The sequence below is a fragment of the Suricata suricatta genome, chromosome 8 (genome assembly GCF_006229205.1).
Source record: "Suricata suricatta isolate VVHF042 chromosome 8, meerkat_22Aug2017_6uvM2_HiC, whole genome shotgun sequence".
Taxonomy (NCBI): Eukaryota; Metazoa; Chordata; class Mammalia; order Carnivora; family Herpestidae; genus Suricata; species Suricata suricatta.
The window spans coordinates 85,866,261-85,890,774 of NC_043707.1; the positions used below are offsets into that span (position 1 = coordinate 85,866,261).

The 24,514-nt window shown below is 33.7% G+C and overlaps 1 protein-coding gene across 1 annotated transcript in view; it reads right to left on the bottom strand.

Annotated features, from left to right (window-relative positions):
* The window catches only part of LRRC7 (leucine rich repeat containing 7), a 542,709-nt gene that overhangs the window by 246,786 nt on the left and 271,409 nt on the right, over positions 1-24,514 (bottom strand). The window contains exon 7 of the mRNA XM_029949178.1: positions 23,256-23,312. Coding sequence (XP_029805038.1) covers positions 23,256-23,312 — 57 coding nt within the window. The remainder of the gene's footprint in view (positions 1-23,255; positions 23,313-24,514) is intronic.

The window sequence follows — 24,514 nt, forward strand, 5'->3', positions numbered from 1 at the left end:
ACTGGGTCCTATTCCTGAAGCCAACACTACACTGTATGTTAATTAACTTGAATTTAAACAAATAAATTAAAAAATAACAATAGACCTGAAACAAAAGCATCCTGTTGAATTTTACTTGGGTATCTTTCTTTTGCCATTTGAGAATTTGCTATCTGACAACTACAAATCTACTCATGATTAAAAGGTAGATGAGATATATTTAGGCAAAGCTATTCCTTTCCAAGCATTCCATCTACCACAAAATATTCTTTTCCACTTGGCAGTATCACCTAAGAGCTCTGTCTTCACTCATTATTTCTGGTGAATCTAAAGTTATCCTGGTCACAGGCTGATTTTCAGGTCACTCTTGATGTGACTGGTACTTTGCTCAGTATAGCTCTGTCCTTATTTATATGACAGAAACTCTATGGTTCACTTATTCTGATGCTCTTGAAGACCTTAATCTCAGGGTTATTGGAATCTGGTGGCTATTAGTGCTGACATCAAAAGTTCACTATGGCTTCATTCCATCACCCTTGAGCTGAAATTAAGAGTTGGATGTTCAACCAAATGAGCTGTGCCCCTATATGTTTTAAAATTTTTACTTTCTTTTGCTATCAGAGCACAGAAAATGGATGGCTAGGACAGTCTGAGTGGGTTCAGAAAAGGATTTCTGTAGGAGCTTATCTCCAGTGGGTTATAAAGGATAAGTAAGTTAGTTAATTAAAAAGTCAGGAAAGATGTACTAGGCAGAAGAAATGATGTACGTAAAGACCCAGAGATAAGAGTATATAATTCAGGATGACTGGAGCAAGGAGAGTGAGGAGGGGGAAGAAGTGACAAGAGAAAGAAGTAGTTGAGGGGCAGCTCACAAAGACCTCTTACTTAAGAAGGGCAGATATTTTCTTCTTGAAGGTCATTGAAGTTATTAAGGATTTTAAGATAGAAAATGACTTAAACTTTGCACTCCAATTTTGGAAAAACAGAGTGAGTGTGGTAAGAGTGGAGGCAGGGAAATGGATGCTTTTAATAGCTGAGGCATGAGATTAACAATAACCTGAATTAAAGCAATGGTAATGGTGATTAGGAGAAGGGAAAACATTAAAAAGTAACTACTCAGAGTTGTAATTTTACATTGACTTATGTGAATATTTGCTCAGAGTCTGTCTCTTTTATTAAATATAAGCTTGTGAGTCCAAAGATAGTGTTTGGTTTTGCCCTATCACCATATTTCCTATATATACCAGTGCTTAGTAATTATTTGTTGAATGAATTTTATAGATGGATAAATTCAAAAAGTACATTCATAATAAATGTATACTATGAACTAAACAGTATACAGGACAGTAAGCATACAGTGATGAACAAACTAGGCAAGATTTCTATTCTCATGGAGAAATTTTAGAAAGGTGAGACATAAGTAATAAGAGAATTTGTGATAGTAATCAGTGTTGCAAAGAAATTAAAATAAGGTTTTGGGGAAGTGATGGTGTGGGAGTGGCTACTTTAAATTGAAGGGTTATCAAAGACTTTTGGGGCAAGTGACATTTGATTTATGATTTAGATGGTAAAAAAGGAGCCAGCCATGAATGAATCTGGGGGCAGAGAGTTCCAGACAGAAGGAAATGAATAAGCGAATTAGACAGATTTGACAGAACTTGTTGACTGATTGGGTGTGGGAGTAAGAAATAGGCTTAGGATGATTCATAAGATCTAGAAAATGTTATTTCCATTATTTCTAAATGAGTTTGGAGATACTGGAAAAAGTACAGATAGTGATGTAAATGAAGAGTTCATTGTTGGAACTGTTGTGTTTATGGTACGTGTAGTGCAATGAAATATATAGGTAGTTCACCTCTAAGATTCTTTTTAAGAACAGAAAGGATATAGACTACAGCTCTAAAGGATTGTTACAGTAGTGTTCTCTGGGTTAAATTCTTTAATTGACAATATCTTCAGTCGAATACATTTGCTGAAAGTCTTCCCAATACCTTTTGCTATTCAGGGCCAGTAGACACGCTCCTGTTTCAAAATTTTCTGTTACCATGGTCATCTAAATTCAGCATGACTGTGAACTATCAGTAGGCTTTAGATAGGGCTAATTATTTCCAGGAAGAAATCTGGAAATCTGGACTCTTCTACTGTACTTTTCATGATAATGCTTTGAAATACTCTTTTAACATTTGTTTTCTTTTAAAAATAGATTCACTTCTGTTGAAAGAGGCCCGTATATTTTGGGATCTCATCCCATACTTTCGCCTAGCAAAACAACCTATATGTCATATTTAAGAACTACTACCACTGTTTCATGTTCTACCTAGGGGGTTAAATTAAAATCTGTTTTTCCAATACTGTTTTGGGCTATAGGGAGTTCCTACTGTGCAACTGATAAAAAGGGGGGAAATTAGACTTCTTTACTGAGGATACTTTGTGGTTAATTTTGGAAGGTGTTGTACTCACTAATGACCATCCAAGGTACGAAGTGCCCTTTGCATCAGACATGCCAGAGATTGCCCATCTACATAAATGCACAACTACTGCAACTTCAAAATGAAATATGATCTCAATAGAGAAGGCTCAACCTCAAGAAATTTGACCTGATAAACCTGTCCTACCTGTCAGATAACTTTAAAAGTGCCAAAAAGATAGACTGTCTCATATAAATTCTAAGATTATTTCATAGAGCTGAAATCTTTGGAATTACAAGGAAAGATAAATAAATATTGAACTTTGTTAATGAGTAATTTGGGGAGAAATAACATTTTTTATGATATTAATATTCCTATAAAAGAAATGATATATATTTCCATTCATTCAGATCTTCTTTTATGACTTTGATTAGAATGTATAGTTTACCTTGACAAGTAGTATTTCTTTCTTGTTAAATTTATTCCTAAATATTACTTAGTTCTGGTTCCTATTGGAAATGAAATATTTATTTCCACTTCTTTCATCTATTTTTTTCTAAAATAAAAAGAATGTTGGTATTCATAGATACTTATTGTCTCCAACCATGTTGAAAACATCTTTATTCATTTTAGAATATATTATGGCTTAGGTTCACTAAATGTACCTAGGTATGATAGTATGGTTAGCAAGTAATATAGCTTTCCCTATCAGTCAGTTCTACATGATTCATTGAGAAGACAGCTTTATCCTTGAAACCTTATCTGCCTTTAAGAGTTACACAATATTGGGCAAATTGTTCAACATCGGTAAGCTCTATTTTCCTCATCTATAAAATGTAAACGGGTAATGGTACCTATATTACAGTCATACAATTTGGATTAAATATATTGATAATATAAAACACATTTGTACAGTGCCTGGAAGGTATAAAACCCTGTGAAATGTTGGCCATTTTTATTACTATTGCTGCTGAGGAATTCATAGGCAGAAAATCAGTTTTAAGTAATAACAGTAAATTGTCCAGTAGTATTGCTTCTTAACAATATTTAAAGGGAGAATAGATATAAGATTTTAAATAGGCTAGTTATAAGGATTTGGCCTCTTCTGGAGAACAAAAGGTTCTCCAGGAAATATGGGGAAAAAATGACCCAAACAAAAAATACAATGATATCTGACTATTTAGCAAAACACAATCCAACAAAGCATACATATTTCATCCAATGAGTCTTTTCAAATTAAAAAAAAAAACAACAACAGTTAAAAACAAACTCTTATCTTAGAATTGATGTCTGCATAAAGAAAAATAGAAGAGAAAGAGAATGGGGAATTAAATTTTGTGAATTGTGGGAACCTGTGGAAAAAAGAAAATTGAGATCTTAAGTTAAACCTAGCAGAAATTAATATATCCAGTATAAATACCTGCTCACAACATTTAGTTCAATTTAACTTCTTAATAAAAGAAGAGTAATAATTCTTCAAATATTAACATATTGAAATCAAATTCTCTAGGTAAGTTTTTTGTTGATTTAAAAATAGATCAAAATTAACAAATTGCATTTGTCAGATTAAAGAAACTTTCCACAGTTTTGAAGTCCTTATTCCTTTCTAAACTTTACTAACTCGTTTTTTAAAAAAATTTTTTAACGTTTTATTTATTTTTGAAAGAGACAGAGAGAGACAGTGTGAGCAGGGGAGGGTCAGAGAGAGAGGGAGACACAGAATCTGAAGGAGGCTCCAGGCTCTGAGCTAGCTGTCAGCTCAGAGCCCGAAGCAGAGCTCAAACCCAGGAATGGTAAGATCATGAGCTGAGCTGAAGCCAGATGCTTAACTGACTGAGCCACCCAGGTGCCCCATGAACTTTGCTGACTCAACAAAATCATTACATTCAGAGAAAGGTTGACGACATTAAAATATTTATAATTTAGCTAAGAAAAGCTTCCCCAAAAGTGATTAATTTACACTTGTCAAAAGAAAGAGATTTAATATCAGAATCCATTAACCCTAAGTGCCACCAGAGAAAAATAAAAGGGAAAAAAAATTCTTGGCTCAATTTATAATCAAAACCTATACTAACTGAAAAGAGAAGACAGAATATTCAGGTTAGCTGTTTGTCAATAGAAGGTTAGATTTGGGGATCATAATGATATAATAATATAATTTTGATAACACATATATAGCAAATCTGCTATATAAGTATGTAATACTAACATAATGTTAGAAACGCTAAAGAATAAACTTCAATCTTAATAATGCAAGAGTCACAATGCATGTGTTACTGCACATTAAAAAAGTATTTAAATTTGTCTTGATCTAATTTTTGGAAATTATAAAAAATTAATTTTGATACATTTACTAATGTAATCTTCATACACACAGAAGGTACAAAGTGAGCCACTCACAGCAGAAACATGAAATATTATGGGTGATATATGAAGCAGTGTATTTGGTCTTGGGTTGACCTAGGAAAACCTTTTCGGGGAGAGCAGTGGAGCTTATTTTTGTTTGTAAATAGTGACATATATTTCTTGACCAGTTACCTAGGTTGAAGAGTACACTTTATAGATGCAAAAACCATTTCCTTAAACTTTATCCTTTCTAGAGCTTTATAAAGTGTCTTTGATTGCCTCATTAATGCCATTTTCTATTAAACACATGATTGGAATATAAATATAATCCAAGCTCTACCCTTCTTATTTTTGTGTAAAGGGGCTCTTTGTTGGATGTTGACCCAGAAATTCAACTAACTGAGTTTTATGCATACACCAATTTGAAAAAAATTATAATCTTCCTTATAAAAAAAACCAACAGTAAGTTATCCTGTCTCTTCAAAGCTGTATGGAGCAAGATTATCATTTTAATAACTATTCTTATATGTCACACAATCAGGATAAAGGACCTTTGTTAAATATTTTCCTTAACACCAGTGATCCTCAACTGATACTGCTTCATTGTAAGACTCCCCAAGACAACAGTTACAGTAGGGAAGAATCAAATAATTAAATCAAGTCAAACATATAAACTACTTTTTTTTTTTTCAATTTTAGAGAGAGAAATAGAAAGTAGGGGGTGAAGAGCAGAGAGAGAGAGAGAGAGAGAGAGAGAGAGTGAGTGTGTGTGTATCTGGAGCAGGCTCCACGCTCAGACTGTGGCCACATGCAGCTCATGACCCTGGGATAAGGACCTGAGCCAAAATCAAGAGCCCGCCACTCAACCTATGACCCGCCCAGGTGCCCCTGCAGATCTACTTCTTGAATTTTCATAAATTCAAATGGACTATTTTAGGCTGAAGCTTGTATTTTCTTTTTGTATTCTTTATAGGTTTTCTCACACTATAAATCATGGTAGTATGCTTTGGACATATTAAAAGATTCATGGAACATTAAACAAGTCAGCAACAATTCAATGCAGTAACCATGAGAGTGAAACAATATTGCATGGTATTTATGAAAGCATTCATAACATTAAATTATTCCTTATTCATCCTTATTTACTTTTTGTCTGAATAATATTGTTGACTGCCTTTACCTGAATTACTATATATTCAGGAGAAAAATTATCCTTTGTTTCAATAAGCATGCCGCCTTCTTTTGGAACTGGCTTGACTGGCTCTGTATGCGCGGTCCTCGTATTTATGGAAGTTGGGCGCCACCCCACCCGCTCTCAGAGCCCCCAGGCAGGATGCTCACTGCCATAATAATATGGGTGTCCAAGTAAAGCAAAAATAATATATGTTAACTGCATTTGGCATGCTTTTGAAATGTTTGTTGATGGAGTTCTCATGTGCCACAGCATTCTAGCTAAGAACAACTTGTCTAAATTACCCAGATATATTTCTAAATAGAGGTTTTGAATTCTTTCTATGTGGTCCTCACAGTTATTCAAGCAATTACATCGTATTTTTAAGACAAGAAAAGTTTGAAAGCATAATAGACTTTAAAACCTGCATAAAATGTGCTACATTTACTATCAACTAAACATGGAAATGACAAAGAACGTTGAATAAATTTTTAAAAAAATTTTATTGTTTTATTTATTTTTGAGAGAGAGAGAGAGACAGCGTGAGCAGGGGAGGGTCAGAGAGAGAAGGAGACACAGAATCCGAAGACAGGCAGCAGGCTCTGAGCTAGCTGTCAGCACAGAGCCCGATGTGGGGCTCGAACCCATGAACTGTGAGATCATGACCTGAGCCGAAGTCGGACACTTAACTGACTGAGCCACCCAGGTGCTCTGAAAGTTGAATGCTTGATCTTAAAAGTATCATACCATTTATAGATATTAGCAACAGCATAAATATACAGATCTTCAGTACCCACTATGTGAGCCAAAAATAATAATTTGAAAATTTTCAAACACTGTTTCTATAAATAAACACATCTTTCTTCAGTCACATTAATGAACCATATATCTACTCAGGGATTTGATTCATAAAGTTTTTGACTTAATTAAGTTTACCAGATTTCAGCATGAGCATATGAGACACCTGATCTCTGATTCGGACTGTGGAGTGCATGGTGTACCTACAGATGCTGCCTGATGAGTGCATCATATGCTATAGGTGTAACACCAGCACTCCTGGTTCCAAGTTAAAATATGTGTTCTGTGAAAACTAAAGACTTGTCTCCATTTAGTTAACAAGTTTTGAATAACAATTATTCAACTCCTTGCAAGGAAGATGCAGGCATTGAAGAGGTTACTACAATCAATAAAAGGACTCCGAGAACAGTTACCAAGGAACCACAAGTCAGATAACTCAGGAAATGCAAAATGGGCACTTGTGCTATGGCAAATTTAGTGCAAATATCTTATGACTTATGGTTAGTGGGCCAGAGAGGGTGATTCTAATATCAGTACTTTGACTCTCTGAGCAGTTGTTACCTGGCCCCTGCTGTGTAACTGCCACTCTATGAGGTACAAAGCAGAAGCAGAATTGGCAGAATTGGTAAACTTCAAATCCAGAGTCCCTGGCAAAGTTTCCAACTCAAAGGATAAATGGGAAAAGGGAAAAGAGAAGACCAAGAGTGATTTGGCATGGTATCACTGGTGTAGCCTATGGCTAAGGTCCCCTTCTCTCTAAATTTCTTTTTATCTTGAGGAAAGACGACTGCAATATCTGATACCCTGTGAGAAGTTTCTCTGTGTTTCTTTTTTGTTCCCTCCTTCTAAAGCTTAAGAAGAACTTTCAGGGGCACCTGAGTGGCTCAGTTGGTTAAGCGTCCGACTTCAGCACAGGTCATGATCTCATGGTTTATGGGTTCGAGCCCGATGTCGGGCTCTGTGCTGACAGCTAGCTCAGAACCTGTCACCTGTCTTCAGATTCTGTGTCCCCCTCTCTCTCTGACCACGCTCTCTCTCTCAAAAATAAATTAAACATTAAAAAAAAAGAAGCACTTTCATTTATCATGCATCAACTATGTGCCAACACTACTGGTATAATATACATATTATAGGGGCGCCTGGGTGGCTCAGTCGGTTAAGCCTCCGATTTTGGCTCAGGTCAGATCTCACATTCGTAGGTTCGAGCCCCATGTAGGGCTCTGTGCTGACAGCTAGTTCAGAGCGTGGAGCCTGCTTCCGGTTCTGTGTTTCCTTCTCTCTCTGCCCCTCCCCCTCTTATGCTCTGTCTCTCTCTGTATCAAAAATAAATAAAACATTAAAAATTTTTTAAAAAAATATACATATTGTATTATCTATTATGCCTAAATACATGATACATATAGAAAACTGAAGTGTGAAGAGGCTAAATCATTTGCTCTAAGTGAAACAGATATTAAGTAGTGAAAGAGACTTGAAATGATGTTTGCCCACTTTGAAGTTTAAGTCCCTTCCACTTGGCCATTGTGCTTTTCCTGCTCCCAATGCAGGCTGAGTTAAGGAAAAAGAAACCAGATTTTATTTTGTAAACTTAAAAAAAATATATTATCAATAGAATTTTTGATTTTTTAAAATACTGATATATTTTGGAAATTTACTTTGCATTTTAAATAATTTTTCATTTTACTATTAGAACAACTCATCTAACTACTGTTGTTTTTTTCAAAGCAATATTTATTTTTTATTACATACTTGTCAAGTAATAATTGTATTCTATGTGAAACTACTAGGAATTTCTGGATTCCCATTATATTAGGTCATCCTAAATATGATGGGTAAAAAATACTGTATAATATGCCAAAAAATTCATATTCCTGTTTTCTCTTCCTTGTCTAGTAATCACAGTGAAAGAAATCAGTGTGTATTTTTTTTTATTTTTTATTTTTTTATTTTTTTTAATGTTTTATTTATTTTTGATACAGAGAGAGACAGAGCATGAGAGGGGGAGGGGCAGAGAGAGAAGGAGACACAGAACCAGAAGCAGGCTCCAGGCTCTGAGCTAGCTGTCAGCACAGAGCCTGACGCGGGGCTTGAACCCACGAACGTGAGATCTGACCTGAGCCGAAGCTGGAGACTTAACCGACTGAGCCACCCAGGCGCCCCTCTATTTTAAAATACAGATGGTTGGGGCGCCTGGGTGGCTCAGCTGGTTAAGCGTCCGACTTCAGCTCAGGTCATGATCTCATGGTTTGTGGGTTCAAGCCCCTCAAGCCCCGCGTTGGGCTCTGTGCTGACAGCTAGCTCAGAGCCTGGAGCCTGCTTCAGATCCTGTACCTCCCTCTCTCTCTGACCCTCCCCTGCTCATGCTGTCTCTCTCTCTCAAAAATAAATAAAAAACATAAAAAATTTTTAAAAATATAAAGTACAGATGGAAAAAAGTAACAAACAATGGAAGTAACTTAGGGAACTTAATTATCCGTGTTACAATTATATCCAAGATCTCAAGTTACAAAAGCTAGAATTATGTTACAATTATACTCAAAGTCTCAACTTATAAACAGGCTAGAGTTAAAATAAAACTATGTTGATTTGGTTACTTAATACTTATTTTGCAGGTAGAATAGGGATATCAAACACAATCAGTTTATTTAACAGGATTTTGTATCATCTATCCATAACCTTATAAATAGAAGGTCTGCTAGATTTTCTAAGGGAGTAAACTTTCCTTATAAACAAATATTGAATGTTAATCATTATATTTGATAAGGAATATACAAAATAGTATATAAACTACTGAATTACAACTGAAGCAAGAATTCCAGTTTTCTCATTGTTACTGTAAATGGTAAAAACCGTCCACTGTCCAAATCAACTGAGTTTATATTTCTCATCTACTTTCTTCCACAATTTGCTGAGTTTTAGTTCTGCCTTCATCTTAGATTAGACTCTTTCAGCATACGTCTTCTTATAACAGTTTAACTACTTATTTTAAGCATAATTTTTTAAATCAGGAAATATATCTAAAAGAAAAAAGTAAAAGGTGCTATGTCTTAATAACTCAAGTAGAACACAATTCCATTAAAACATGTTTTTTGAAAAAAACATAATTGTAGGTGGTTCACACCAACCACCATGTAATGGTTCTTTCAGTACAACAATAGAACACACCATGTTTCATCTATTAGTGGTTTTCGTTTGCTTTATTATTTTTCATAGTAGCCATCTCACCAGGGGGATGGGCAGCAGTCACATTTGGGTCTCATGGACGATTGGAAGATTTTGTAAACATTTCATTTAGCAAGTCACAGAAACTTTGGTAAAATATGTCTATAGCAAACTATAACTGCATTTTGGATATTCAGCTACAAAGTGTTTTAAATGGTTTGCTTCCCCAGCAACGACATTTGGCAATCTCAAAGAGGCCATATTGCCTCACAATACACTGTGCCTTCGTTATTTCTTTCTTTAGAACACATTTTCATTTTACATAATTCTATGGAAATTTATTCCATAAAAAGTATTATAATAAATATTCTTAAAGGAAACATAATCAAAGAATATATACAGAGATGATATTTATGTTTTCAATTGAAATAAATAACATATTAAATTAACTAATCCAAGAAAGTAAAGTCCATGTATAACTAACGGTGTCAGTTTAAGCCATGTCTTTATATTGCCAATGTTTTTTAAAAAAACAAAAGACAACGATACCAATTTGACACCTGTACTGCACTCTATTCCAGACAAAGATTAAGTGGAATGACCAAAAAGTATGCAAGTGAAATGAGAAAAAAGAAAAACAATGTGTATTATGCTTTAGTTAAGGTTTAAATAATCAAGAGCAGCTGTAGTAGACAGCTTATTTAATGAGAAAATATCACAGACTTTAACTTTCTATTCATTTCTGGTCCTTACAATCAATCAGATATTCACCAGGTACCCACCACGTGCTTGGCATTGTTCTAGGCACGGAAGGCCTTCTTTCTATACTGCACTGACTGCCTTTATGCAGCAAATGTTCTTTGGAAATCTTTCCTTATGCCCCACATTGTTGTGAATATAAAGATAACAAATAAAACATAGTTCATCTCATTAAACATTTACAGTCTTGGGGACATATTCTTAGACGACAAATCCAATATAATGTGATAAAGGCTATCACAGAGGAATGCACACAATGTTACAGTAGCAGAGTAAGGAATAATTACTTGTGCCTTAAGTGTCCAGAGACACTTTTATAGAGAAAGTGGCATAGGATTGTATTTTAAAGATTAATTTTGGTTGTATATCAAAAATGAGAGAACAACTAGAAACTCTTTCCTGTTTCATATCCTCAGTTACTTCCATTCTCTGAGATTCTACAGTCCCTGACCTGAGGCACTCTCCTGTAAACAGCCTGAGTTCCCTTGCTCCTCTGGCCTCCATTGGGAATGCCTGGCAAAACCCAGCCAGCTGTTTCCTGCTGGGCCTGCAGCAAAGGATCTGACTTTCTGAGGTAGACTTCTCAACTTTGCTGAATGGATTCCCTTTAAATATATAAACTTAAATTTCAACTGGACAGTCAGCACTACCAGATGATACTATTACAACACCCCTGTAAATCACCTCCCCTTCTATAAGACCACTTGCTCTTAAACACTTTCTCCCACGTCCTCCAATATCCGACATTTCCTATTCAGTCTCAGTCAATGATTTTCTTCATACTTCATAGAGAAAGTCAAAGCAATTAATTGAGAATGTTCTTATTTTTCCACTCCCAAGCCAGCAATCTATGTTTATATTCCATTTTCTCTCTAAAACCCTTATTTACCATGTTAGAAAAATTTTTGCATCTATAGCCACAACCCTCATTTGTGCTTTGCACCCCATTCCCTTACCCTCTGCAAGCATTTGGTCTTATAATTATTTCTCTTCTCTCCTGCATCTTTATTTTCTGTGTTTCTACTAGATTATGCCCATCAGCTTGCAAATATGTTTTGAAATTATCCATTTAAAAAATCCTTTCCCTGACACCATATCCCCATCCAGTTACTGCCTGCTTTCCACTCCTCAATTCTGCAACTAAACTTCTTGAAGAAATTGTCTGAGCTTGTCTCTCCTTTTGCTAATCCCTATTCTCTCCTGAACCACTCCAATGAGGCTGCGCATAATGCATTACTGAAAACAGCTCTGATTAATGAACTATATCTTGCTAATGCCGATGCTCAGTTTTCTATTCCAATTTTACGTGACCTCTAAGTGGAGTTGATAAATTGATTCCTCTCTTCACATTTTTTCTAGACTTCTGTGGTGTTTCTTGCATTTGGTTACCTCTCAACTCTCTGGCTGCTCACTCTGAGATTTCTTCCATGGGGTACTTAATCATTAAATGTTACAGTGTTCCAGGTTCAATTCGGTGTTTTTTTTTTTCCATATTATCTCCCTTGATTACTTCAACCAGTGTCTGAATTATAAATATACTCATGTAGTGAAGACTCTTAAAAATATATATCTCTATCTTTCTGAGCATATGATTTATGTATCCAACTGCTTACTCTTGATTGTCTAATAGGGATCTCAAACGTTCCACTGCCAGTGTCAAATTTCTGATTCTTTTCATCTACTCCTCTTCAAATTTTCTATATGTGAGAAAATTTTGCCACTATCCATCTTGTTATTCAAACCCAATTTTTGGGAAAGTTTCTTGATTCTCATCTTTGGCTCTCACCATAAATTCTTTCCATCCTCAAGGATTTTCCTCCAAATGAATCCTAAATCTGATCACTCAACGTTTACATACATACAATCCTAGACAAAACCCTCATCATTTCTTGTCTTTACTATTGCAATCATCTCCTAAGTGGGGTCCTTCTTTCATTTTGTCCACCTAAAACCCCTTCTCTGCCGAAGTGCCATGCTGATCTTTGTAAGCTTCAATCAAATCACACATCTTTGCTCAAATCCTCAAATGGCTTTCCATTACAATCAGAGTATAATCCTGATTTGCAATCATTGCCTACAAGGCACTTCATAATTTTGCCTCACCTGACTCTCTAATCTCGTCTCATATTCCTTCACTCCATGCTCACTGAGTTCCAGCTACACTGGCATTTTTATTTCTCAGACACACTGGGCTTACTCCCATCACAAGTGCTTTTACACCTACTGGTTTTTGTTGTTGTTGATTTTGCTTTTCTTCTAGAATTTTGAATCATTTTTAATATTCAAATCTAAATGGAAAATGCCATCTTTTTACAAAGGTCTCCCTGATCATCCTAGTCAATAAACAAACAAAACCAACCAAACAAAAAATTCCAAAAGTAGCAACCCACCAATTAAATATAAAAACCCCAAAACTCAAACACCTTCTATAATATCATCCCATTTTCTTTAAAGCAATTGCCTGTCTTATTCATTGGTGTTTATTGTCTGTCTCTCTCTACCAGACTTGAAAGTTATTGAAGAATAGAGAATCTATGGTTCATTGTCTGTATTACTCATTGCCATATCCTCTAGCACCTGGATTGGGTCTTACACATGTAACATACATGTGTTTTAAATTAAAGTTCTTTTTAAACTGACTTGTTTATTATATGAAGCAAGAAAGTATCAGTAATGAGAAAGAATGAAATATGGCCATTTGTAGGAAAGTGGATGGACCTCAAGGGTGTCATGCTAAGTGAAATAAGTCAGGCAGAGAAGGATAAATACCATATGTTTGCACACATAGGTCTAACAGGAGAAACCTAACAGAGGACCATATGGAGAGGAAGGGGGAAAGAGAACTGGGGAGAGTGAGGGACACAAATCATGAAAGACTACTGAATACTGAAAATGAACCATGGACTGAAGGGGGAAGGGGAGGGAGGGAAAGGGATGATGGTCATGGTGGGGGGCACTTGTGGGGGAGAAGCACTGGGTGTATTATGGAAATCAATTTGAAAATAAACTATTAAAAACAACAACAAAAAAAAATGTGCAGAGGCACAAACCTGCAAGTCATATTTAGACAATTCAGTGAGAGGTGATTGGAGCAAAGGTAGGAGTCAGACTGTAAACGGCCTTGAATGCTATACTTAATAGTTTGCAAGTGACTGTACAAGCAATGGAAAGCCAAAGGTTTTAAATTTTATATTCTCTCCTAAATAGAGCCTTTAGGTATAAGACCTTTCTTTTATAAAGATAAGGTACTTTAAAATGCATATCCATTTAGTTGGATGTAATAATTAGAGATGCTCTTTAAAACGCATATCCATTTAGTTGGATGTAATAATTAAAGAAATGCTCTTTATAATTCTATTTAGCATAAGAAATGCTTTTTCTTTTGCTTCTGGAAATTTCATTAAACATTTCATCAAAATAAACTTTTTACTTTTAGAAATTTGTTTAATTCAGAAATGTCTCAATATAATCAGAAGAATCAATAGCCTTCATAGCATTTTAATGTGGCTAAAACACATAAAAGTAATTCATTTATCTAAATTGCCACTGAATATTTCTTAGTAGAAAATGTATTACTCTTACTTTTTAATTCATGTAGCATAATATTTTCTATCCCATTTTTTAGAACAAATATAGATCTGAATAGCTAATGCCAGATAAGTCATATCATTTCAATCTGATTTATTTTATTTCAATTTTTATAAAATTATAGTTTACTTTATAACTAGAAAAGATTTTTATTATATGCTAAATGTTTTACAGAGGTCTTTAACACATTGAATAAATTTTAAGTATAAAGGAGAAATGAATGGAAATACAAAGCAGTTAGGAAAAGGTTTGGGATCTTTTTGAGAATAAATAATATAAAACTAAACATAATAGAGTATGAAATTTGGGAAGGAAGAAATAATAATTTTAAAAGCCATGAAAGGACAGCTGAAATCTCATACTACTAAAGTAAAATATAAAATATATAATCAAGGAAACTAATTTCATGAGGTTAATATCTTATGTGAATTTTTACTTTTAAAATTGTTCAGACATCATCTGTCATAGAAACTGGAAAACAGCAACTTAGAAAGATTCCTCTTGAGTCTGTTCAGTAGAAAATCAAGCTTCTTAAGGATGTATTTTGTATATTAAAACACCTGAATTGACCCTGACTTGAGTAGAAAAGAGAGTAGAAACATAAAGGAAGCAAAAATATCTATAGAATTAAATACATTTCATCCATTTTATTGGTCTTACTGAACCAACTATAGCTTGTTTACTCATCAATGATCCTTTTTAAAAGTAAAAATCAAAACATGGATGGAGGAAAATCTTAAATGCTAGAGAAAAACATATCTCTTGAAGTTCAGTTTTTTCTCTCTTACTAGAAGTAGGTGCATTTATAGGTCCTAGTGAAAGAGTTCATAAAAGGGGCCTAATGAAAATCAATTCACCAAACCTCTTCTGCATCCACTATTGCCGAGACTATGTGCCATTACAAAATTTGTAACTGGGAAGGAAAAGCACACTGCTTGGTATTGCTTACTTCATAGCTAGACTATGGAGCTGAATGAAGCTTATTACAAGGCATTTGAGTCAAACTATAGTTAGATCAAAATTCTTGTGAAAACTTTGCCTTGGAAAATCTCTTAGGAGATTTCCTAAACTAGTACACTGAATGCCGAATATATGGCTAATTTCACAGTGCAAGTAATGGAAAAATTAAGGGATGATTTGTTGTTTTTCAGATAGAAACAGGGAAGGTCCCAAGAAATGCTTGGAAATTCAAAGGTGCATTATATATTGGATGTAGCAGAGAGATCCTGTGGGATAATAGGGTTGAGAGGTAATGGGACTAGAAATGATGACTCCAAGCTATGAAGGGTCTTGACATATTTTTCTATTGCGATCTGTGAGCAGTCACTGTAAGCTTCTAATTTTTGTTAATGTTTATTTTTGGGACAGAGAGACAGAGCATGAACAGGAAAGGGCAGAGAAAAGAAGACACAGAATACAAAGTAGGCTCCAGGTCTGAGGTGTCAGCACAGAGCCTGACACGAGGCTAGACCTCATGAACCATGAGGTATGACCTGAGCCAAAGTCGGGTGCTTAATCAATTGAGCCACTCAGGTAACCCCTGAGCTTTTAAGCTGACATGTGTCATGGTGTGTTTTAGTTAAGAAAACTGTAACAACTACAGAACATGAATTCCAATGGGGGGAGAGAAGAGGAAGAAGGAGTTAGTGGAGGTTAAGGCAAGTAAAATTAAGGATAAGTGAGACAGTGAGAAAAGGATGGGAAGAGTGCTTACAAGTGACCTAAGTTGATGGCCAGTGGATTTGGGGGCAGTAGGACAGGAAAAGAGGATTGAAATTTATAATTTCTGTCATAGATAGATATTATTGTCATTTAGTAGCTTACAATCAGAAATCTGGGATTTTTGTTTTGTTCTGGTTGGTTTGGTTTGGTTTTGCTATGGAGTGATGGGTAGAAAAGAGAAAGATGATTTCTGTTTTGATATTGGTTGAGTATTCCATTTGAGATCTATTAGAATATGGAATTAGAATTCAGTACACATTTGCAATTCACAACCACAGAGGTATAATATCTGAGAACATAAGAGTAGCTCTGTTAACTGGATCTTTTCTGTCTTTCTGTATGTTTTTGGCCCAAGACTCTGAGACCAAGATCAATGTCTACGGTGGTCTATGATGTTCAGAAAATACTTTTAGTAAAGATACGACATTATTCTGTAAAGCAGAAAGTAATCATCCACATAAAATGGCTTGAATTTGCAAATATGCAGGGAATGGATTTATAAATCCATTATGACAGGAAGTCGTAAATGGTAGATATGTTTCTTATGGTGCTTGTTGAGAGTTTTTGTTTATTTTTATCATGGTCTTTTTAAATTTGAGTTTAATCCATCTTATTTATTCACTTATCTATTATTTATAAAGTTTACTTATTTTGAGAGAGACTGAGTGTGTGAGCAGGGAGAGGCACAGATGGAGAGAGAGAGAATCTTAAGCAGGCTCTGCATGGCAGCACAGAGTCCGATGTGGGGCTCAAATTCACGAACTGTGAGATCATGTCCTGAACCGAAATCGACAGTAGGATGCTTAACTGACTGAGCCACCCAGGAGCTCCTCAGTTTACCCAATTTTAAAGATTTGCCACTTTTAAAATGGAAAAGAATAGCCTTTAAGAATGATAAGTAGATATTTAAAGTTCTTACATACTTTTAGTAAAGGGAGACAATCATTTATATGAGTTCTCATTATAGTCCTGCTTAAAAAAATAAACAGGGCATATTAGCATTACACATTATTTTTAAGACTTTGTTGCAAAGTAAATAATAAACAAGCACCATTCCCTTTCTAATAAAGATATTTTATGAGATAAAATAAAAAACATATGGTTCATGCATTTTTTAAATATAGACTCAAGTTTTCTAAGTGCCAGAATTGAACTACTTTAGCTTAAATACTTCTCTAGTTTTAAATGATCATAAGATTCATTTTATCAACTCTTACCTAAAACATATTTTCCAGCTTAATGGAAGTAATGACCACTGAGTATTCTTTAAAAATGATGACACTGAAGTTCAGAGAATTTAAGTAAATCAATAACCAAGCAGCAAGGGCTTGAACACCAACCTAGGTTTGTCTAACTGCAAAATATATACTCATTTGAGTACACTATCGTTCTTCTCAGATGAAATAGAACTACATACATGCTAATTATTCTGTGAGAGACTACGCCTTAAGCTCTTATGAAACTGAAGCCATAGCACTTTCAATCTCACAAATAAGGCAGTTTTTATCTCTTGGTAAATTGACTCATAAGAGATCAGAGTGGCTATTAATAAGTGAAATTCTCTGAAAACAATGATTTGGTTCCATGGTTTTATTTGGCTTTTGTGCCCTCTCCCTAGGCCTTTACTGGACTTGACATAACCTTACTAACCATAATATTCTAAGTCTTAATTTTATGTTAAAAGCATAAGGTTAAAAAGAAGTACAGCTAGTTCAGAAAACAGAGAGCTCACAGATTTTCCTTTGATGAATCCTTGAAAAGTATATATGTTTGATATGTTAGAAGGGACTCTAAATTTTTTTAATAATCACATTATTATAATGTATTATAATTTGTGGCATATGTATTCAATATCACTTATTTTATTTTATTTTATTTTAAAATATAAGACTAGGTGGGCAGAAGTAAAGAAAATATCTAGTTCTCACTGTGACTCTCTAAAACCAGAGGTCGCTCACATGGTTACTTGGTTAGTTAGAGCATCATACTGTCACTTTTGATAAAGATAACCTAGAATGGTTATAAATTGATATACATTGGTAGAAGCATGCCTTATAAATTGATATACATTGGTAGAAGCATAAGGTAATATGATTATAAAGACATATTATATCCAATTATGTATTATAGTCACAAAAACAGAGTTAATAGAAATATCAAAAAGCTATTCTGTAAGCTGTGCCTGACAATGGAATTTTTTTTTGTTACAATAGCACTAAGGAATCTATTGATGTATTTCATTGAAGTAACTTGTACAGTAATGTCAAATGAGATAATTCATTAATGGGATCCTGAAATGAGAATAGAAAATGACTTAGTCACACCTGTCCATTTCAGAATGCATATTATTTTATGACTTTTTCTTCATTATTCTGATGATAACTGGTAATGAAATAGATAACAAAGGAAGAAAAGGTTTAAAAGAAAAAACATGAGTACATTATATTTTTCTAAGTCTATCTATAAAGCAATCTTATTTAAAAAGAAAAGCTAATTTACATGAAAACTAAAAACATGTATTCACAAATGAATAAAAATTTGAGTGATAATTATAGAGTATTTGTTATCATTCATGTAGGAAAATAATATAGCCACATATATATATATATATAATTTATATAAGTAGAAACTTAATCCCTAAAATGTTCATTTTTATACAGTTGTTTTAGTATATAAATGAAACTCTCCCCTTGTCCTCTTTATGCACACATATTTCAGAAATGAGGTTGATCATTTATTTTCTCCACAGTGATAGGGTTACTTTTTTTTTTCAAAGATTTTGTAGTTTAAAACAGCTTTTAAAATAAAAATTTATATTAAAACAATCATAAAATTACAAAAAGTTTCAAAGTATTTTACAAATAACTGTTCTGAACTACTTGATAATAAATTGCAATCCTAGGGCTCCATTCTTTCCAAATACTTTAGTGTATATTTCCTATACAAAAGAACATTCTTAAACCAAACCAAATACAACCATCCAAATTAGGAAATTTACATTGCTACATTGCTACCATATAATTCTCAGAGTCCATGCAAGTGTTACCAGTTGTCCCAATATTTTTTTTTAGAGAAAAAGAACCAATTAAGAATCACTGCTCTTAGTTATAATGTTTTTTTAGTATTCTTCAGTCTGAAATACTCCTCAGTCTTTTCTTGACTTTCATAATTGAATGTCTCTCATTAATAATGCTTTAATGTAGCTCTGGTTTTAATTTATATTTATAATTCAAGGGATCTTTTTCTCTTAGAGAGTATCAAGATAAGGTATAATGTTTTACCACCATCTGTGAATAATTATACATGTGCTGAGTATGGGTCCTTAGGCATTCTCACAAATTTGGGAAATTTTTATTTATAAATAACTCACCATTATCACTATTTATATATGTTGCTATCTAACTTCCATGGAAATGATTCCTAAATTTCATTTTAAAAACTGTTCTATCCTTTCATTTTTTTCCTGAAAGATGTTTCTTGACTAAATGTAAGACCTTTTAATGACAGAAGTGATAGTATTTTGGGGTTCTTCAGTTGTCAAATATTAATTTCCTTAACTTGAAATTATTTACTTCCCTTGTCATGCCTTAGCTATTATGTGTAACTTAAAACCACCAGAGGGAACATGCATGTTCATGTGTGTTTGTGCATGTGTGTGCGCGCACATGTGTATGTAAGTTTAAAAATCAAGGCTCAGCTATCAGCTATTGAGAAACTCATCTGATCATAATATTTGATATTTCATATAATTTTCAATGGGGAAAAGTAATAAAGTGACACAAAATATCCAGGTCACAGAACAGATATTTCTTTTTTTTTTTTAAGTTTTAAATGTTTTTATTTATTTTTGAGGGAGAGAGAGACAGTGCGAGTCAGGGAGGGGCACAGAGAGATCTGCAGCAGGCTCCAGACTCTGAGCTGTCAGCACAGAGCCTGATGCAGGGCTCAAACTCACAGACCGCAAGACCATGACCTAAGCTGAAGTCGGACGCTCAACCAACTGAGCCACCCAGGTGCCCCAGAACAGATATTTATAATTGTGAATCAATATATTAACATTCTTATTTATTTATTGAGTACCAAGTATTTTCCAGACACTGTTTTAGGTGCTGAAAATTCAGCAGAAGAAAGAGAGAAAAAAAGTCTTCTTAACAAAGTTTATGTTCTCCTATGGAGATCATCTCCAAGTAAACAAAGAGACAAAATAATTCAGAAAACCATAAATGGGATGAAGAAAATAAAAAAGAACATAGTGAAATGGCATAAAGGCTAAGAAAGGACAATCTTATGTGATACAATCAGAGAAATCCTCTGAGGAGACAACATTTGAAGAAAGATGTGACTCAGAAGATCTAGCCATGTAAGATTTTGTGGAAAGAGAGTTCTAGAAAAATCGCTAGTACAAAAGCTCCAAAGTGGGAGCAAACTCTTTTTTAATTCCCCTCAAAAAATATAATTAAGAAGATAATTGTGCTGTGAGGAAAACTGTACCATGAAACCTGAAAGTTATCTTGTTGGCTATCTACTTTTTTCATATATTCAACATCCTCAATTATTACACATAATCAAGACCTACTATTTCAGGGAATTTTAAGCAAATGTGCATCTGAGGAATTTAATTTTCTCATTTATATATTCCTAGAAGGATGATCAGAAAGGAACAGTTTAAGGAAGTTTGTAATACTAACTTGTATTTAGTAACAAATAATTTGTCCTAGAATCTGTATATATCAAAATGTCATATATATCAAATATTAGTGTACTTTAAGGATACACATTTTAATGTATATCATAATTCTTATCACATTTTTATATTTTGTACGGATTGACTTTTAAGACAAAATGAAAAGAGAAAAATCACTGAGGACCCAATAAAGACTTAGCATCTTATTTATATCCTTGAGCTATCTTTTGTTGGAGTAACTGTTATAAAACTAAAATTGCTTTTCCTAAAATTACAGTTTTCCTTTATTTTCATTGGGAGTACAAAATAAAAGAGAGTAGAAAATTCTCATATATCTCTTAGTTACAGGTCTAGTTTGTGATCAGAAAGTATTGTATACGATACATAGTAAAAACATTTATTTTTATTCAAGATAAAACTTCATGCAATTCTCCTTTTATAGACATCAAAGCTAAACTACAGTTCTCCAGATTTTATGCATGCCCTTGGTTCTTCATATTTCTGTCTATAAGTTAAAAAATAACACACTAGACTGGATATAACTTTGAAAATGATTTTTAAATGTATAAACTATAACAGAGATACAACTTATACATGCATAACGGTATGCCAAGGAGACCTAGTGTCATTTCTATACACCTATACAATGTTTTTTAAATGCCAAACACAGTTAAATCCATATTATCCTACTAATTTTAATTCTGTTTGATAGTGGGCCATAATCCAAAAGCCTACAGAATACCCCTATACCAATTATAAGCATCATTACTCATTACTCTGAACAGTTAACACAGCTACCTCATATAAAGTCCATTATCAATCTATGGTCAGATTTTAATTTATAATTAAAATTTCTATTTAAAAATATATACTTAAACCCCTGACAATCTGTGTCAGATTTATTTTATATTTCACATCAAAACCACTATTTGCAAGCAGAGGGGAAAACAGTTTCATCCACATACTCAATATTTTCTCCTTGACCTAAATGTATATATTTAGATGAAGGGGACAACTGTTCTCTCACTGTGGTTTGGCTTCCACTTAGCCATATTTCTAATCTATTTTAAATGTAGACATTTAAGGGATTAGGGATGGAAACATTGGCAACTAGCTGCATTTGCAGATTACTGCTAAACAAGTAACATTCCCAACCAAATTCCCCATATTTGCATCTTTGTTTATGCCCTCAACCTGGGACACGGTACTTTCCATAAGATCTATGTATAATGCTTTAGCTTAGAGAAAAGCTACTCAAAATTGCATATGATGTCCAGTTATGGAGACATTTCCTCCTTTTCATGTTCTTTCCTTGTCTTCCACATATGGAGGAATGAACAGATATTTTATCTCTATGTATGTTTTTTAAGTGGAATCATATCATTACTGATACTTTTTATATTTCATTGACAGAATTTTCATACATAATATATATAAGATGTACTTGTAGGTATTATATTGATATATTGGTTTAAAAAATCAATGAAATTCAGTCTAGCTAGCTTAGGGAAAGAATTTAAAAAGTAAAGAATAAATTTAAGTTTTGGTCCTAAAGAGGAAAGATCTCAAAGTCTGACTGTTGGAAAATTAATAATTGTATTCAATATTTTTCTGTAAGACCCCAGGAGGGTAATAATAGCAACATAGAGCTTTCAATAATTTAATTGCAACATATGCAAGTCATATTGATTTATTTGGGTAAAAAATTACCCATTTTAAATAAGTTTTGACTTTCAAATAATTTTTTCTATAAATACACAATTCTATTACTAGACATAAATATGGGAAGGCAGGAAAAGAGACATTTTTATTAAACTAAACACTGCATAAAATTTGGGATATTAGTTCTTGCATAAAAATATTCTATGCTTTTATATACGCCAAATTAAATACACTAGTTAAAAGGGAAAGTTTGAAAGAATGTATAAAATTCCTGCCAAACCATTATAGGATCTCTAGAAAAATTTTAATAATTTTTATGAAATATTTTCATATATTCTTGATTTAAAAACTGAAAACTATCACAATCCATATATTAACTTGAAGAATTAAGCAAATGGTTAGGTTGAACATTTTAAAACTATTGATTATTTTGAGTATAAAAATATCACTTTCATAAATGTTAATGAAATAACTTTCTAGTGAGTGTGTTCAGCTATCAGAAAAACTTTATTCTTTTTTTTTTAAATTTTTAAAAATGTTCTATTTATTTTTGATACAGAGAGAGACAAAGCATGAAAGGGGCAGGGACAGAGGGAGAGGAAGGTACAGAATCCGAAGACAGGCTCCAGGCTCTGAGCAGTCAGCACAGAGCCCGACATGTGGCTGGAACCCACAAACGTGAGGTCATGACCTGAGCGGAAGTCGGAGGCTCAACCGACTGAGCCACCCAGGCACCCAATCAAAAAAACTTTAAATGGCTCCTTCCACTCTGAATTGTAATTATGCAGGTTGATAAAGCAGGATACATTCTTTCTTAATAGTGAATGTTTTATAGTTTACTGTACTTTTTAGGCTCTCAGAAAAAACTAGAAAATTGTCAACCAAAATGGCTATGCATAGCCAAAATAAAAATAGTTATTTTTCTCCTATTACTGAAAACTACAATTCAAAATTTAGAAAAGACACAGTCACTTACTTTGGTAGAGTTTTCAAATGATTTTCTCTTAACTCCAAGATCCGCAATTTGACAAGTCTGTAGAAGTGAATAACAAAATTGCTGCTTAATATTTTTTATATAATATCGTATTTCTATGAAAGAGTCAATTATCACTGTATCATCCAAACAACTATGTCTGGATAACACATATCATGGTTACAGATTTTAAAGAATTGTACAAATTGATTATAAGCAGAGTTGCATCAACATTGGACAATGACAAATATCATTTTATTAAAAAATAAAGATCATTCAAAGATATCAATGAGTCCAAGTAACCTAAATTTCATGTTTTTTAAAAACTTTTTTAATGTTTTATTTATTTTTTATACAGAGAGAGACAGAGCATGAGAGGGGGAGGGGCAGAGAGAGAAGGAGACACAGAACCAGAAGCAAGCTCCAGGCTCTGAGCTAGCTGTCAGCACAGAGCCTGACGCGGGGCTGGAACCCACGAATGTGAGATCTGACCTGAGCCGAAGTCGGAGGCTTAACCGACTGAGCCACCCAGGTGCCCCAATTTCATGTTTTATAAAATATAATTCACTGCTATTTGATTGTATGTAATAGATTACTAAATATCTATTTAATACCAGGTGCTGTATTCAATGCAACATGTCCCTCATAAGACTGTAAATGAACTTGTAAAGCAAATAGCACAGCATGGTAGTTAAAAGCTTGAGTTCTGTGTCAGACAAATCTGGATGAAATCCAGACTCTTTAATGTTCTATCAATGTGACATTGGATGCATTAATCAACACTTCCCAACTTAAATTTTCTCATCCAAGTATCCTTCATTTCATATATACCAACTCACTAAGTTCCATAATGTGAGACACACTATTGTTAGAATGTCTATAACTGAGCATTAAAATGTACTCAGTTGAGGCTACTTTAGAACTAATATTATATGGATTCTCTGAATTCCTGGTGTTTTGAAAATATTTTACTATTTGAGCTATTTCTCCAATATTTACCAGACTGTTAGATATTTATCCAGGTCTCTTCCTCTTTTTGCATTTTGAATCTTATCAAGTTTCTAATTTAATTTTAATTTAAAAATTCTTCATATCTATATGGAAAAAAGTGATTCAGTTATTCAGAGCACAGGTATATCACTGTAAGAATTCTGAAATATTTATGTCTCAAATCTTCTCAACATCTGTACTAGTATCAAGATATTTTGTGACTTTTTTTTTTTTTGCCTTTTAGGGGCACCAAGTCTCAGGTTTTGGAAAGA